This window comes from Pantherophis guttatus, chromosome 1 (assembly GCF_059756535.1).
Source record: "Pantherophis guttatus breed Tessera chromosome 1, ASM5975653v1, whole genome shotgun sequence".
Taxonomy (NCBI): Eukaryota; Metazoa; Chordata; class Lepidosauria; order Squamata; family Colubridae; genus Pantherophis; species Pantherophis guttatus.
This window is the reverse complement of record NC_142063.1, coordinates 41,538,955-41,557,705: the sequence shown is the minus strand read 5'-3', so window position 1 is coordinate 41,557,705 and position 18,751 is coordinate 41,538,955. Positions and strand designations below refer to the sequence as shown.

The following is an 18,751-nucleotide window of genomic DNA, read 5'->3' as shown; positions in this document are numbered from 1 at the left end:
ATTGCATCAAATTATGGAATCTGATCAGACTTGTATATTATAAGAGGAAAGGATCCTTACATGTTTACAAGTTGTAAGTCACAGCACTAACAATGTCATTTTTATCACTGATATCATTTATCCAAATCCCCTCTTTGATAGAACTTTAACAAGTACATGTGATCAATTGGATCATTCTTTTAAGAAATATTTCTTTATCTAAACAGAGAAGCAGAATGACCAAGGGCAAAAAAAGCAATGGGAATAGGAGCAATTTCTACAGCTGCTTGACTGTAGATGAGTGCCCTCCAGCAGTTGATAGTGGGACCAGTTTTCCCGGCCTCTGAAGGATTAGGGCAGGATTGCTCTACCTGGCTGGTAGTTAAAGGAAAGGCTGATCTACCCAACCTCCGAAGGGCTGGCGCAAGACCAGTCTATTGAACCTCTGGGCAGTAGTGTGGCAGCACTGAAGCAATTCCAAATTTGTCAAATTTCAAACCCAAAGAAGTCTTGGGTCCCAGATTTTGGACACATTCTGTAATATAGTCCATTTGAGGTACCTTGTTTCAAAAATTGCTACCCTATGACACACTGTTTCACTCAGTTAAAGGTTACAGACACAAGAGTTTTAGTAGTATATAGAACAATTTTTGCACATAATGACTTTATTGACAAAGAGGAAGAGGGTGGCATGAATGGGGCAAACATGCATCAATTCTTTTTCCTGCAGGGTTTGGTCACAACTCACTTTAACTACCTCCAATTTCCCAGCACATTTAATTAGTCACACCACACTCCCATTTTTCAATCTACCTTTGGCACGCTATATATATCAAAGTTTCAATCAACAATAATTTTTGTCAATCTATTAAGAACCTTTTGAAATGAAGGAATTTGGTTTCATTGCTGCAATTTGGCCTCGATGACTAATGCTCTAGTAACTTCCAACTGCTCTGCAACTAGGTCACTAATCAACTTGAAGTGAATTGCGCTAATCCATTACTGTTCTTTTCTTTAAAGAGAAAAAATGAGGACACAATCAGAACAACTGATCTTGAGCTTAATGGCCAAAAAGAGACATTATCTGTGTAACTTAGTCACTTCCAGAATGAGAAAGTCATTATAAGCTTAATAATATTATATATAAAGATAGCTTATTATTAAGTAATGATATAAAATTAGCAATATATCATATTATTACATCAATATGTCATACAATATGTCATACATATGGGAATATGCATAATTTTGTATTTATTTTATTTTGTCATGTTTATGTAGTGTATATTTGAGGTAGTGACCCTTTGATAGCTGTATGCAATGAAATTTCATTTTAATGTAAGCCGATTAGTGTACATTCAAAGTAACAATTAAGTTATTCTAAGTTCTGAGTTTTTAGAGAGGGAGGGAGAGGGAGAGAGAGAGATTGTCACTGAGATGAGTTTACATTTGGATTTAATTCAGTCAAACAATTTCATCCATGGAGTGGGGAAAGCACTGCATTTGGGGTGGTAGGCAGGGAATAGGGGGGTTCAGCATCAAATTTTCAAAATCTTTCTCTGATCAGAAGATACCCAACCGCAATAGTTTGGAGTCATTGTTTACCCTTGATTTTGAACAAAATATTCAGAAACAAAGTGTATTGTCAGGACAAAACCATCAACACATGAAGGTTTAATTTAACTGATTTATTGCTAAAAGCCTATGCACAGGAATCTTCTCAACTAACAGTCAGCACCTAGTCACAGATAAGGATTAGATAAGGATAACAGAAATCAAGGGGGACTGGACTTAATTCATTTGTGGCTTCTAATGACTCTAAATTGATCCCACTCTTCTTTGCCAGTCCTTCTACAATATTCCTGCATTGGAGCAAATCCAAGTTCTACATTATTATATCAACTATAACATCTCTTAACAGACATTCAGGTTTTAATTTTAAGAGGCCTCTTTCCAGATCTCTTAAGAGGTAGATGACTACTTAGAAAATCACACCATTTCTTTCAAATTAAACCACTGTCAGAAGAATGAGGAAGTAAAGCAGTCAAACACTGGATATCCTTGTCCCATAAGAGAGAAGTTATTTAATCATATTTGGGGATTTCTTTTAAAATTTTATGAAGCTTTTAAAATGAGAGGAGGTAAATATGCAATATTGGTGCCTGGAGATTATTGAACTATAATTGTTATCATTCCCAGGTATCATAACCCGTGTTCACCACCAGGTTGGGAAAAGTTGGCTTTGTACTGCTCTATGCTTCTTTTACTGCTTAACAAATCTATGTTTACATTTGTAAATAAGCTTCCCCCTTCCCAACCCGGCCCCATTTTTGCTACAAGAAAGAGATGATTAGTTATGTATCTAAAAAAAGTATGGATAACTGCTAAGAGTCCCTGGGTTTGGGGCAGCATATGAAATTATAGTTCATCGTATAGTACGACAGAGGTTTAGATTGATTTGGCATTTCTTTACACCTATCCAGACTTTCCCAAGGGCCTGGGCTAAGCAGATGTTATTCTTTTGATGATGTTAAAGATATTGTCAGAGGATGTAAGCTGTTGCAAGTAAAGTTGCCTTTTGCAATTGACTGATGGTGATTTTGTCCCTGCCAGTGGTGTTTTGAGATTGCACCCAAAGTGCCTATCACTATTGCTACTATCTTTGCTTTCTTTTGCCAGTAGTGATTCTACTTCTATTTGCAGGACTTCTATTTTGTATTTTTCTCCAGTACTTTCTCTTCTATTTTGCTGTCTCCAGGTACAGCCACATCCGCTCTCCAGACTTTTTCATCTTTCTTATTGACAATCAGAAAGACTTCTTATTGAAGTCTGTAGTGTTATGTGGCAAGTGTTTGCGTGTTTGAATTCTCAAGTCCCAGAGCACCTTAGCTTCTTCATTTTCTATTGCTTTGTCTCTTTTGTGTTCCCACCAGTTCATGCTTTCAGGCTGGTGGTATTTCTTGTAGATATTTCAATGCACCATTGTTGCTACTTTGTCATGCTATTGTTTGTAGTCAGCCTGTGCAATCTTCTTGCAGTAGCTAATTAGCTTGTTCACTGTTTCTTCAGCTTCTTTAAAGAGGAAGTATTTGCTATCTCTTGCTGTCTTCTTAATTCTGGCTTTGTATGCATTTATTCTTAAGATTGGTCTTTTGAAGCCAGAATTAGCTTCTCTTAACTCTTTCTTCAACATTCCTGCCCTTAACCATTGTCAGGTCTTGATATCTGTTTTGCCTGCCTTTTTAATGTACTGACCATTACCTGACTTTGCCTTGCCAGGTTTCCCCTTCATTTAGTCTTTTTTGTAGACCAATTTGGTTTCTCCAGTACTCAGTAAGCCTTCATGGTATACTAGCTTTAGTACATCTGCTTCACAATCTTCTTCCAATGCCCTTTTTACTCCTTCATCTGTCTGGTGTACTTGCAACATTCCCCACCCACTTATGTTCCTTGAGAAGTAGTCTGTCAACATTGCCGCATGGATGAAGGGCATGATTCATTGTCATGATTTTTCTGATCTTCCTAAAAACATCATTATTATGCTCATTTATATATTTAGGTAATTCCTACAACAACCTTGTGAGGTATCTGCATTGTATGACCTGGAGAGGCCAGTGCATAAAGTCCACTAACTGGTATATGATTTGTTGTAGTTTAGCACAATATAGAATGCAACCATGTAGTGTAACTTAGCAGTATATTGAAGAGCAGCCTTATCCATATAGAATAGAAGTGTGTTGTGACAACAATTCAACTGTGCTTGTGCAAGCCAGACTTGTGCACAGTGTTAAAAGTCAATTTCAGAATTCAATTTTGGGGCCCTGGGCTCTCTATGAGCTGCTGTGCTCACACCCTGCATCTGAATTGTGGCCACTTTTTCTACAAGATCAAATATTATGAGTCTCTATGTACTGAGCTATTACATTGGATCAAGATGGTAAGGAAATGTTTCCAAACAAGAGGATTTAAATAGAAAAATACCTGTTCTCTATTCTAGTTATATCTCCTCCTGATATATCTGCTATATTTTAAAAAAACATTTTTTTTGCTTTGATTTATATGCCGCCCTTCTCCGGAGACTCAGGGCGGCTTACAATGCGTTAAGCAATAGCCTTCATCCTTTTGTGTAGTATACAAAAGTCAGCTTATTGCCCCCACAATCTGGGTCCTCATTTCACCTACTTTGAAAGGATGGAAGGCTGAGTCAACCTTGAGCCTAGTGAGAGTTGAACTTGCAGTAATTGCAAGATGATGTTAATAACAGTGCTTTAGTCTACTGTACTACCACTGAACTCCTCAACCTAATGTACAAAATATGTATTTAAAATATATTTGAAACCAAAAATGGAATTTAATTGTATGCTTCCATTAACAGAAGCATTTTGTACTTATTGGATGTGAAAGGATTCTCACCCTTCTGCAGCTCCCTATACTTTAAATCTGCTGTTTTGAATCCTAATCCCTTTGAAAGACCAGGGGAGGGGGAGTTGCTTTACAGCAGAGGAGAGAACATTCTAAGTATAAAAAGTTGGATACTAACCAATATATCCAAATAAGTCCTCATCTTACAAACACAATTGGGACTGGAACTTCAACTGGTAAACAATGTAATCATTAAATGAGTAGCATGACCTTTGGCTGGTAGTTGTTGACTGAACCATACAATAGTTAAGCAAATCTGGCTTTGCCCATTGACTTTGCTTGTTATAAGCTCCCTGGGAAGGTTGCGAATAGTGGTCATGTCATCCAGGATGCTGTAACTGTTGTAAATGCATGCCAATCGCCAAAGACCCAAATTTTGATCACATGACCATGGGGAAACTATAATGGCTGTAAGTGACATAACCCTTGGTAAGTCCCTTTTTTCAGCAGAGTCGTAACTTCGAATGGTCTTAACTCTGTACCACATATGTACCTATTCAAATTTTAATGTTCTACTTTGCTTATTTAAAGAAGAAAATCATACTCTGTTTGGGACACCAACTTTCTAAGACTTTATCTTGAAGGCCTACAAGTCTCTGTATATGCCTGTTGGGAAATGGCAGACAGGACTTCAAAATGTATTCTTTTGTCAACTACTCTGAGAGGATCTTAAAAGAACTGCTACTCACTGCTGTGTCCTCAATGTCAATCAAAGCACTCCTGATAAGAGGAAACATTTGCATATGTATAAATGTATTTTTCCACAATGTACTTAAGATGTTATTGAATACAGATGCTAAAACTGCCACTTCAGAGCACACATGCTGTGTCCATAACAACTTATTTTGAAATCCTATGAATGCCTTTGAAGAGAAATTATTTTAAAAATATCCACCCGATTTTGTTATGCAGAAAAGTCACATAGAATATAGCAAATTATACATCCATTTTAATGTCTGACACTTGACGCTCAGAAAGCAGAGCGTCCAACACTCCTAGAGAAAAGTGGTAAAATATGCTGGTTTACATCCAGATAATTCCTTCCCACACAAGTGGCCAAGAAATAGAAGGATCTATGCTCACACACATGAGCAGATTATAACAAAGCTTAGGGAATCTATTGTCTGCTGTGCAAATTATTCTAATAGTGTGCTGTGATGGAAACAGAGAGCTGATTCACTGAACCCTTTTTAGCAATGAGAGGCAGACATATTTAAGCCATATCACCTAACACTTCACAGACTTCTTAGAGGTAGTATAAAAAGATACAATACAAGAAATATAAATAGATATTGTTCCCATGCAATACGGTGTGTAAAAAAGCTTTGCACCTGAGTCTTAGTCCTCATATGCAGAGAATATTTATTTCTGGTGAAAGATAAAATCTACCTAAGGCAAAACATCCATCCATAAACATCATTCTTAATATCCTGATGAATAAAAAAATAATCTTTGGCACATATTTAGAACACAGAAGTTTGTTTATTCCTGTATGAATGAATGAATAATGCAAAGTTGAAATTTAGCAAAATGTCTTCTTTGAGATAGTCCTTACGTCCATCTAGTTCAGTGCTGAAGTAATTCTGCAGAGTTCTATATGAGAACTAAACTCAAATTCTCAATCACTGAGTTATGGCCTTGAAGACAAGCATTAACTGAAAATAGGAGGGGGGGAAGGATGTTGTTCAAACTGGTTCTATAATGATACTTGCATCAGATATCTAGGCAGACTCCCAACCAAACAATAACAAATCCCAAACTTGTTTAGTTTTAGGAAGAATGTTGCCCAAAACATTTCTTACATATTATGACTATGTTCCAACCAAGCTAGCCACTGTATATCTAATGGGATTTGCACACTGATCTCTTTGGCCATGATTTTTTTTTTTTACTTTTTATTCAGTAGCTGTATTTAGTAGGAGACATGGATATGTGTAGACATAGTATGTTGTGATTTCATTTATACCACTTTTTTTCGTTCAGATGTTCAAGGTAGTTCACAAAAGACAGTGATTAATACACATGCATTAATCCACAAACCAGGCCCAGAGTTTTCAACAGCTGCATCAAAATGTTGTATCTGGCAGAGGGAGAATAGCAAAACTCCCTGCAGCTATTCTTTTCTGCCAAAGAGTGGGGCTAGGCTTAGTTTTATTTTATGTTTTACTTTTCTGCTACATCATCTTCAGCCCTCTCTATTGTTCAGACATATTTTAATATGGCTTTTAAAAGGCAGACTATTCAAATAAACATATTAGCAATAAAGAAGTTCATAGGATTGTGCAATAGAGTGGATTCTGATGCTTCAGTAAAGTGATCCTGGTCCTACTCTGACAAAGGCTACATGGTCTAAATAATATCACATATCTTCAATGTAAGAAAAGCCATCTGAATATTCTGAAAAATCTGAAATTCTCCTGTATTTTTTTCAAAAATTGTATGGTGTTTTTTTTTAATATTAATATTCACACTAGGACAGGCAGAATACAGATTTGGGAAATCTATTTTGTTATTTTTTTAAAAAATACTCTTTAGTTTAGTTTAGTTTAATTTAGTTTAGTTTAGTTTAGTATATTAGTAAAATCTTGAAATCCAGTTGTTTAAACCAGATCAATAGAATGGCTTAAGCAATCCAATATAGACCAAGGATTAACACCATAAAAACATGCATGAGCACAGACAGAAGTTGTGATTGTTAGAAAATCCAAATTCGTAACTGCTTATCCTTTTAGAATTCTTTTTCATCAGCTTAAAGGAAACATACTATCTGTTATCTCTGTTAGACAAAATCAGATAGAAAACTACCATGAGTGACCTTGGGAAGAAAGCTATATGCAGCCAGCATTTGCCGTGCAAAGGGCCAGGCTAGGAATGCTTGATGAGCAACGGGAGCAAAAGACCATGAAGGTCAACTAGGGTGGCAGGGGTCATGAACTGCAGGGGGCAAAAAGGGCATGGATGTAGGGAAATAAGCAGATGGAGGGAGAGGCAGCACCCCTGTAGTCTGATGCGCTCTCGAGCACCTGAAGTTTGATCACATGACTGCGTTGGCACTGTAACAACCATAATTTTGTGGAACGGACAGAAGTCCCTTTGCAACTCACTAATGTCACTGTCAGCAGTTATTGAGTCAATGGTCATAAGTCAAGGACTACCTGTCACCCTTTCAATGATAACACAGAATATAGACACATCAAATATAGCAGCCCAATCCAAGCAGTAACTGGGTTCACATATCATACTAAGTCAAAACCAAAAAAAATACACCATAGCAAGCGATATGAACCCGGATCATGCATTCTCCTCAGTGTGTTGGCAATATGTAGATTAGCCTTCTATAACCTGGTATCCTCCAGAAAGCTGATTTAGAATTTCTTTCTGAATACTACCCCTCCCAGAAAACACAACATCCTAAGGAAATTACACTGATGGTATACCTTCCTTTTCTTTCCTAAGGCCAACATTTAATTTTTGCCTTTGCCATCTCAAGAAACAATACAATTGAACAAGAGCTATAGCGCCAAGCAGTTTCTCAACTCCAGAACCATCCAGCTTAACATAGGGTGTGGTGGTTTGATAGCCTACAGGGGTAGCTTAGGCAAGTTACCACAGATGTTTTAGTAACATAAGTATTTTCAGAGAATCTTGCAAAGAATTGCTAATATTTCCACAAAGCAGTTAAGAGTAGATTTATGTAGCGACTCATCACCAAGCTAGTTTTTCACTGAAAGAAAGCATACTCTGGTCACTAAGAAATTACACTACTTATATTCCACAAATATCATTGAATAAAGGAAGTCCAGAAAAGAAGTTAGATATGAATGTACAGGTAGGAGAAATTTTCAAAAAGTATTTTCTTGAGGCCTCATATAAATAAATATCATCAAGAGTCAACAAGCCAGTCTTGTTGAATTAGTTGGGTAAATTCAAATAACTTTAATTTGGTAAATTTAGTCAAAGTGGTTTTCTCAGTAACAATATAGAATTGGTTTATTCCAGCATTCTTAGTTTAGCCTGCAGCCTTGAGATTCTTTATGAAATCCAGAACTAGTTTAAATCCTGCTTTTTGAGATCACCCAAGGTCAGTTAGGTGTTGCCACCTGTATTCGGCTATGAGAGAATATGTAAATCTAGCCTTCAGGTGCATTCAAATTGCCCTTTATTGTTGTAAACATACATGAGTTAATGGTAGATGTGTTATTACATGCAGGACCTGGAAGTGGAAGAACAGATGCCAGAAATCTTTACTGGCGCTAAGTAACAGCATTGTTCTTTCAAGTTTAACTTTTGTTAAGGTACTTTCAGTAAGCCATTTTGTTTACATATTCACCTTTTCCCACTCACAAATTAAGTCCACCCTGAAATCATATATCATTTCATCCAAGAAATCCCTTCTTCATGCTTATACATGCTTCACTATGGAATTTTTGGCATTTTCTGAGCTTGGTTGTTGCTTAGAGATGTTTCATTACCCAACTAAGTAATATCACCTGTGTCACTGATGATGTTACCTAGTTGGGTATTGAAATTCTTGCAAACAATCAAGCTCAGAGAGCACAGTTCAGCCCTGAGCTACATATATTTCTTTTTACTGGATGGATGCTTTACCTTTGAAACTCTCCACAATTTCTATTTTAAAAATAATGAAGCAGAGACAAATCTCTGTCATTTGACCATTTCCACTAATAACTCATAGCTCTTCCAGAAATATCCAGTAATCCCAGTAATTCAAGTGATCCCAGTTGCTTGCCTCAATCTTGTCAAGCATAATTTGTTATAATCCATCATCTGTTTGTATCACATGCCCAAATAATACTAATGCTTGCTCAGAGACTTATTGATTTGTTATTTATTCTCACACTTTGTGTTATCTTAATTCAAGAAAGATCTCTGAAGGAAGAAAAACTGGTTATACACATTTTACTTTAGTGAAATATTTTCCATTAAATTCCTTCTTAATTTCTGTATGAAAGTTAATATTAAGATCAACATGATTAATTCATTATTGCTCTTGTCTTGACCATTTCTTCCCATCATCTGGTGAGGACATATTCCATCTTTCTTATATAAGTACTTACTGTATTTACTATTCATTTTGGCTACATCTTCTACCATACCTTCTGACATAGATCTTAATAATGTTGAAATGTGTAATTAGAGCTTCAAGGTATAGAATACTTTAGGGACAAACTTCATTTTCCTCCCCAATTACCAGATTAAAATCCATTGACTTTAGAGTTAAAGGTATAGAATGCAAATGTATTCAATAATGATATCTGTCAACAAAGAATAAGTAAACTGCTGGAGCAAACAACCTTTCCTGCTGGAGGGTCATAGCTGCAGACTAAAGACAGTTACTATCATCCTGGTCAAACCATCCAGTTTAAGTCACTGGAGGCACTTTAAACAAGCCTATTGTAAACCAGCATAGGAAAACATATGGGAAGTTTTTCATTCTAAATTACCCATACAGGTAGTCTTTGGGTTACAATGGCAACTGGGACTAGGATTGTCATTACTAAGCAATGAGGTCATAAAACATGATATATATGACCACATTGCTTAGCAACAGCAACCCCAGCAGTCCTGGTTGCCCTTATAACTCCAAGATATGCAGGTTATTAAAAAGGAATCCCAGTTTAAGAAGCACCGGGGTGCCACGGGAGGCTAGTGTGGTGCCGCAAGGAATGGGTTAGGCTAGAAGATGCACTGGCAGGGCCGGCATAGGCCACAGATGAGTCAAGGGAGGCCAGGCGGAGAGGCTTACTGTGGGTAGGGGATGCTGCAGGTGCAATTAGATTTACTGACATCATACTATTGGATCACAGTGAAAAATCTGCAAATATTTAATAGGAGGATGAAACAGATATCTTGGTTTGCACAAGGGAATTCTTTGCTACATTTCAACATATTATTCCTGTAACATTAATATGTTTTTTTTATTTGATATTTTCTATTTCAGTTGTTTTTTGGTGGTAATTATCTGATTCAATTGTCTTTAAAAAGTTATTATTAGTAGATGCTTTTTACTTTTTAAAAGTCTGTCGGTTGAATGCAAATCGAATGTAATTCTCTTGCAAATGTATATAATTTTGAAATGCAAATGTAATTCTGAATTATATAGCAAAAATTTCAAATGGTTATAAATTAATTGAGCATAGGATAATGCAGAAAAAATACTTTCTTACAATGGAAAAATGATGCCACCCCACCTTTGCAATCTTTGACTGATAATACATTTGACCCTCTGCTTATCAACTAGCTTTCTATTGATGTAATGGAAAGACTGATCAATATGTGGTCAAAGTTTAATGCTATTTTTAAAAAACTGAGCTACTTATACACTTTTTATACTTTATTGTTCTCTTTCATTTTTTAAACCTTTATTTCTGAGTCTTAATATAAAAACATATGTAAGATATACTGAGAATTGCCTCAGAACGCTAAACCATGATACAGCATTGCCTGGAAATAAAATTAATGGGATTTCATTTCCAAAGAAATGGAGCAAAAGGTCAGGTTTTTTATTTAATGAATCTAATACTAAGCCACATACAAGGATCAATCCTTGATGTAATCCTTAAATCCATTTAAAAACTCTAACCAAGAGCCTAAAAATCTGAAATCATGTAGTTGCCCCCAAGAAATCAATCTCTGCACACGAAGTCCAGAAAACAAACAAAATAAAAAATGTCAGGGATACACTATTTCTGTGGAAGCCTCACTCCATGAAAACTCAGTGGTTTGGACATTAAGATATGAACAAATTTCAAAAGATTGTGGGTGAAATTTTAAAAAATGGAATTCTGGCTTGTTATTCAATATGCCCAATACAAATCGCATGTCATATGCAGGGGTGGGTTCTAAATTTTTTTACTACCGGTTCTGTGGGCGTGGCTTATTTTGTGGGTGTGGCTTGGAGGTCATGTGACTAGGTGGGCATGGCTAGCTGGTCAGAGTCATTTCTGGAAGGTCCTCGCACTTATGACCCAACTCATTTGTTTGCTTTTAACACTGATCAGCTGTAGGACGGCCCTTTGAAGCCCCGCGGCAAGAGTTTAAACAGGTTTTTTCCCTCTAGTCATCAGCTGGGACTCAGGATGCAGCAATAGATTGGGGGTGGGACCAAATAAAAGGTAAGAATAACGTGGGAGGGTGGGGGGGTGGGAGGGCGGGGGGGGAGAACCGGTTCGGTGACGTCATATTGGCCGAACCAGACTGAACCGGGAGGAACCCACCACTGGTCATATGCCCACATACCTACTACTGCCTATTATTAAGTTATTAGCTCAAAGGCCTCCAGCAAGATGGTACAGATAAAATACAGAGAAATATATAAAATAAGTAGAACATTTTGGAAATCAGTTCAGTCTCTAAAAATAGAGACCCTAAAAATATTTAAATACATTCATTATTGAACAACCTGATAATTGCAGCGTCAAATTTTAAAACACAGAAGATAAATTCATATCACACAAAAATGCCAACAATTTTAACATTAATATTATTCAGAGGTACTTATCCTGCTAAATATTGAATTCTAAAGCCAATAAGAAAAGCCCAATCTGTGTTTCTTTAGACCACAAACAATTCATTTATTAATCTAGTAATTGAAAGGTCGAACACAAAAATGCCTTCACATAAAAGATGTAGTTAAAAGCATTTGGCAGTGATGTGAATAAGGATCACTAGGTGGAACAATAATGTTTTACAGCCAACCAAGGGAAAATTACTTTTGATTAAAATCCAGAATGCCATCACCTGAGCCCCAGCAGGTCAGTTCTCATTCCTACTCTGTACTCATCTCCACCAAGTAGAGCTACTTTCCATGGCATCTTCTGTCCCAAAGTACATCTATGCAAGGTAATAAATTAAAATTGGCAAGATCTCAGGACAAGGTAACTTGTTTTGCAGTTGATAATACCTTAAAAATGCAACATCAGAGTGTAGGTTGTCTAAATGTTTATGGTAAAAACAAGTCCATATTAGAAACAGGAAGAGGAAGAAGTCTTAAATGAAAGGTCAATACTATTTCACAAAGATACATCCGCTGTGAATTCAATTAAATGGGCTAGTAGAAACACAGGTTAGATTAAACCCTGCACTTGTGTTAATTAAACAGGACTATATATTACCAGAAGTAGGTAGCTATGGGATAGATTTTCATATAAGCATGCATAAAACAGGTGAAGCAAGATCCATTCTTTTACCATAAAAATGCAGGTTTTTTAATAGACAAAAGAGTATGAAGAAAACTTTTACCTGCAAGGCAAAGATGTACAAGTTTTGAATAAAGTCAAACTTCCACTGATGGGTCAACTTCAGAAAGAAAGATGTCTGGAAGCCAATTTACTCTTTATACGGAAACAAAATGCATGAATTAGAAACCAGGACTTACCATTGAGACCATTTGGGATGCTCCGGTGGTGAAGAGGAGCAGAAAGGTCATCCATAGATCTCCGGATGGCTCCAGCTTTGTTTTCAACAACTTTGTGATGGTGAAGGAGATGATGGTGGTGATCTGGACTTCCTGCACTGCCAGCGCTGGATGTACTACTCCCATCTCCAACATCCCTGGTTCCAGAACCTCCATTGAGGTTGGTGAGACTAGCTTGGCTATCTATGGAGCTTCGGGAGCCTGCTCCATTCCTCTCTTCATCCAGCATTAGCACAATTTCCTTCAGCTCAACATTTTCTCTCAAAAGGGTTTCTTGCTTGGCTTCTAATTCTTTCAGCTTCTGCTGGTACATTCCAACTTCCTTCCACATTACACCTGCAGTGTGTCTCCCAAACCTCTGCCATTCCCTGGACAGCTTTTTCCCCTTTTGCCTGTCATCATCCAGGAAACAGCAGAGCTCCCTCAGTTCTTGGTTATCATCCTGCAGCTTCTGATTAACTTCTTTCAACCCCCTGATCTCGTGCAGGTGAACTTGGAGTCTTCTGTTCACATCTTTCATCAAGTTGCTGTGCTCCACCATCAAGTTCATTTTTTCATTCTCTACTTTCTTCAGCTTTTTCACCAATTCTTCCTTGTTCCATCTCAACAGATCTTCTTCTGTCATTTTGGTCAGGTCTTCCTTTGAACCTTCCACAGAATTTTTTGACATTTTTATATTCTACTTCCTCTTTGGAAGGAGAGGAGACACAAACTGTTCTTTTCAAGGAATATATTTTAAATACTCTGCAAGTTCAATATTCACAGCAACATTGTGGAATGTGATTTTGTATTTTTAAAATCCTACAATTCTTCAGAGAGCACAAGAACACAAAAAACTGTAAATCCACTCATTTCTGTAAAATGTTTTCTCTGCCTTACAACTCCCATGCCTAAATAAAATAAAAATGAAAAAGACTGAGCACCCGGAGCTTCATATATATATATATATATATTTAAAGCCTTTCAAAAGTGAAGCAAGTCAACTTACCCAAAGCTAACACAGCCGCAGCAATAAGAATAGAATCTGTTAGCTTAAAAATCAACCTGCTTGGGTTCAGTATCCACGCCGCGTAGATTTCCAACAGATAAAAGCTATACGAGGCTGAGAAACGGTCAGGTTCCAAGCTTAAATGACCCAACCCCTCCGTCTGCAGCAAATTAGAGTTGAAAAGAATAAAAGAAAATGCAATTTTTAAAAAACCGATCCCTTCCTCCGCTTTTTTTTTAATGCTTTTAGTTCTAAGACAGCCCTCCGGATGATGTCAGTCTCTTTGTAAAACTGCATTTAAATTTTCAGAACCACCATCGGAAAGGAACTGAGAAAGCTTAGAACAAGGCATCGCCTATTATTTCAAGCCAGAGGGAGGGAGGGAGGAAGACGGGAAAGGACATTCCAGGATGAGAATCTGCAATACACCTTGGAGAAGCAACGCGAAGAATAAAAGCAAGGACCTAAAATAAGAGAGAAATCCAATAAGCACAGCGGCTTATCTTCGCGTACCGCTCCACTCGGTCCTCCGGCACACTGCTCGGTTTTATGGGAGGGAGGGGATTAGCGGATTGGGCTCCTCCTCCTGACTCCTGATTGGCCAATCAGATGGTCCGGGCTCGGTTCTTCTCCCTGCCCGAGCTGGCGCGTTCAGGTTGCATTTCATTTTCCGCCTTGGGTCGGGTTACGAGGAGAAGCGATAATTTCTCCCCGAACCAATGAGCGGGCGGCAAGGGCGCATTTCAAAATAGCAGGTACAAAGGCAAAGGTAGAGCGCCGTGCCTCTCTTAAAGGGGCCGCGATCTCTTTTCCACTTCTGCCTGGAACGAGAGCCCTCCGTGAAACCACCCCGCATCCCTCCCTTGCCTCCCCCCCCTAAAAGTCAGCTTCTTATTCTAGGAAGGGACGTTTGGACGAGAGGATTCAGAGCTGGGGGGGGCGGAAATAACGAGTTGCCCTGCGGAGCCAAACATCTTTGATGTTAAAGGCCTCCCCACCCTTCGATTAAATGGCATTTTTTTCCCCTCGTCTTTCCCTGCGTCTTTCTGCCCGGGTGAGCCACGGGCTCCATTTTGAGGACGACGACGACGACGAACGCGTGAAGGAAATAGTTCGATGGCTCGCGCGACCCTGCCTTCGTCACGAGCGGGAGAAACGTTTGGGAAGGCCGCGGGGGGGGGGGTGGGCAACGGTTGGGGTTCCCGAGATAAAGCCCCACGGAGCGCTCCCCTGGGCGATAGCCGTGAAAACCCTTTGCGAACTGACAGGAGGAGGAGGCGCTTTCAAGTGGCTCTTCGGTGGGCGGTAAACGGTCTGGGTTGAAGAACTCCTGGCCACCCCGAGAGGGCGACGAGGAGAAACCGGGAGCCTGGTAGCTGCACTCTTAGGCCGAAGCGACTCGGAACTTGTGGGGATTGGGGATTCCTCTGGAAAATCCCGCCAGAACTCAGGAGGTTATTTTGGGCGAACTAATGTGGAAGGCGAGGCTGATGTGAGGTAGAAAGTAGGGGGCTTTTTTTGGTTTGGACTAAAAAATGGGTTTATTTATACCTGGGGGTGGGGGGGAGAGAACCTAACCATTGAAGCCCCTTTATAGTTAGTTACCTTGTGCAGAGCCCAGCGAGAAGTAAACCATGGTTTAGTTCAGGGATCTGGAACCATAAACACTCAAAGAGCCATTTGGACCAGTTTCCCACAAAAAAGAAAACACTGGGAGCCACAAAACCCTTCCCGTGCCTGACTATTTCTTGAGCGGCCACAAAACTAGCATATGTACTTGAATTAAACGTTCTGTTTTCTTCTGAAACTTTTCTTTTCTTGGATTTATCCATGGTTGACCTACCAGGGATTGAAATGCTCAATAAATCGTATTCCGGCGGGTGTCACACATTGGTGGTTGTGACGCATATTTTGAGTGACAAGGAGCCGCAGCAGCTCCAGAGCCACAGGTTGCTGATCCCTCGTTTAGTTAATCATAGTGGAGTTCCTTATATCAGCAACAGCTTTGTAAAATGCCGTGAACTCGGACCACCACCACACCACCTTCAGTTGCCTCCGATTCTCAAAGACCGCCTGGACAAAATCCCTGCAGTTTCTTGGTAGGTTTTTCCAGAAGTGGTTTGCCATTGCCTCTTTCCTAGGGCTGAGAGAAGGTGACTGGCCCAAGGTCACCCTTGCTGGCTTTGTGGCTAAAGCAGGACTAGAGCTCATGGTCTTCAGGTTTCTAGCCTGATGCTTTGACCATTACACCAACCTGGCTGTCATGAATGTAATGTTCTTTCAAATAACAGAACATTGGCAATGTTACTGACCTACTGGAGGCATTGGGGGTTTGGAGAGATTATCATAGGTACTGACACAAAGTAGATCGCAATTGACTATTTCCGAAAGGGCTGTCGCTGACAAAAGTCAATCAGAATAAAGATCTACCAGAAGGCAAACTGGCCCTTGTTGCCTGCCTACCCACTCATGATAGTTCTGTATTTACTATTGAATTAAAATGGCCCTGTTTTTAGGCATAGGGCAGCCTTCCAAACAATGCATTTCTAAGAATGCCTTTGGGGCCTATTTGGATCAGCAATTTTGCACAATAAAGACATTGCTGGGGGTGCTGTGCTTTGGTTTGCAGCATGTGCTTTGGTTTGCAGCAGGTTCTTGTACCTTTATTTTAATTAACATATTTAATTAACATATTTTAAAGTATAATAAAATGATAGGGAAAGCCTGGCAAACATCAGAAGTATTCACAAGTGTGTTTGTTGCTGTAAGTGTCAAATTGCCAATCCTGTTCTAGTTAAGCTCCTCCAACTGATGCTGTCCACATATTATACAGTTTTCATACAACCACTAAGCAACAAATTAGCAATATTTTAGCCTAGTATGTGGTCCACGTTTGTAGTTACTGGTTCAGCATGCCACACAAATCCAGAAAATCGCTCCATTACATGAATGGATAACTCTCTTGGACTTCAGTTCCCATTATATGTTATGCCCTTGTTGGCTGTTCCAGTTAAGGCTGATGGGAGTTGTAGTTCACAAATATTTAGGTTACCTGAATGGTCTGATCTTGTATATTTACACAACACAATCCGAAGTTTTGTAATCACAAAATTGGTGGTTTCATAACTCTGAAGCCAGTGTGTGTTAAGATTAATATTATTAAGATTAAGGAATGATTCAAGAAGTTTCTTAATTCAACTTTTACCCAATACTATTATTCAAGGAGAAAATTAAATTCTTTACAAGTAGTTGTCAATGTATAAATATTTGTTTAATGGCCATTCAAAATTATAATGGCACTGAAAAAAGTGACTTACGTTTTTCAACTTATGCAGCATCCCCATGTTAACATGATCACAATTCAGATGCTTGACAACTAGCATATATTTATGTTGGTTACAGTGACTTGGGGTCATGTGATCACCTTTTTGTCACCTACTGACAAGCAAAGTCAATAGGGAAGCCAGGTTCACTTAACAACTACAGTGATTCACTTAACTGTGGCAAGAAAGGTTGAAAAAGGCAAAATTCATTTAACAACTGTCTTGCTTAGCAATGGAAATTTTGAACTCAGTTGTGGGTGTAAGTACAGGAGTATCTATATAGTTTATTTCTGAGTAAATATGTTTAATATTACATATAGGAAAAGAAGAGGCAGAGCAGGGGGCGGAGTCAAGAGAGGAATCAGCCTGGAGTCATTATGTTCCTGCAAGCAGTCCAAGTCCAGCTTTACATGACAGGCTGAGCCTAGGCGCTGGAAGAGATCTAAGTCTAGTCCACCTTGAATGCCTTCTTATTCCTGCTTGTTTCCCTTGACTGTTAATAGGTCAGATTCTTATAGAGAGCTTAAGTTTGCAATAAATCTTTATACTAATTTGAACTGCCTGAATCTCCTGATTTCCCAGCACTTGACATCAGCCCCCTCTTAAATTCTGTTAATACTCATCTACCACTAAATTAGTGTATAAAATGTGCATAAGTATGAGCAGTAAAATCAGCTTAACTGGAACCTAGAATGGTTCTAATTCTTGTGCCTGACATTACACTACAGAATTTTAGAATTTATATAAAATCTTGGATTTTATTTATTTGGAAAGTTATACAGTGCTCTTTTGAACCAATTTTTTTTTAATTAGAGCACACAAAACTATAATTTAAAATTTAAACTTAGGAAATTAAAACAGGAGCTGGTATGCATGCTGTAGGTAGTAAAGCAGCAAGAAATAATTATTTAAACAATTTAAAAGTTCAATGATGGTATTGTAATATTAGCATATTAAAAGGTTTGGAAGATTTTAATTATTACTGAGCTGTCTATGTATGATGGTAATACCTTATTATAGAGAGGTAGGTCATGCAGGGTTTTCAGTCTTTAGTCTTTTTTTAAATATAAAAGTGATTATACAGTATATCAACAAACATTATTTTCCATATATATACTGATTTCTTTTGTTTCACTCTAATTTTTTAATCTAACAAGCTTTACAGATTTTTTAAGTGAAAATACAATGAAAAGAAACAGTGGGATAAAGTGCAAATGTTCCAAGCATTGTGCCTCAACTATTCCATCTTTAGCTCTCTGGAAAAATCTGTTTTCTGTCTTTGAAAATACCAATCAAAAATAATCTGGACACATCTCTAAAGAATAGAAGACATGTATGTCATTTGAAGACAACAGAATTCTTGTAAGTGGGATGCATGGTTATGATAAATGCGTGCATCCTGTTTCTACAGCTAGCTAACAAAGCCAATTCCTGCCCTGTCTCAAAGGAAATTGCTTTCTTCTGTGCTAATTTGTGACAGGGAAATAAGGCTGTTAATAAACAATAGATCAAGCATCACATTTAGCCAGGGGACTTTCATCAAGCTGTGAATGTAAGATTTTTAATGTGCATACCACACTAAGCTTTTTATACCCACCTAAT

At 38.2% G+C, this 18,751-nt stretch overlaps 1 protein-coding gene across 3 annotated transcripts in view; it reads right to left on the bottom strand.

Annotated features, from left to right (window-relative positions):
• The window catches only part of CCDC85C (coiled-coil domain containing 85C), a 174,529-nt gene extending 159,616 nt beyond the window's left edge, over nucleotides 1-14,913 (bottom strand). For all 3 annotated transcript variants that reach the window (XM_034418450.3, XM_034418452.3, XM_034418451.3), the window contains exons 1-2: nucleotides 13,827-14,913; nucleotides 12,800-13,728 (exon numbers count right to left, since the gene is read on the bottom strand). In XM_034418450.3, coding sequence (XP_034274341.2) covers nucleotides 12,800-13,508 — 709 coding nt within the window. In that variant the 5' untranslated portion in view covers nucleotides 13,509-13,728; nucleotides 13,827-14,913. The remainder of the gene's footprint in view (nucleotides 1-12,799; nucleotides 13,729-13,826) is intronic.
• Between the last annotated feature and the right edge of the window lie 3,838 nt (nucleotides 14,914-18,751).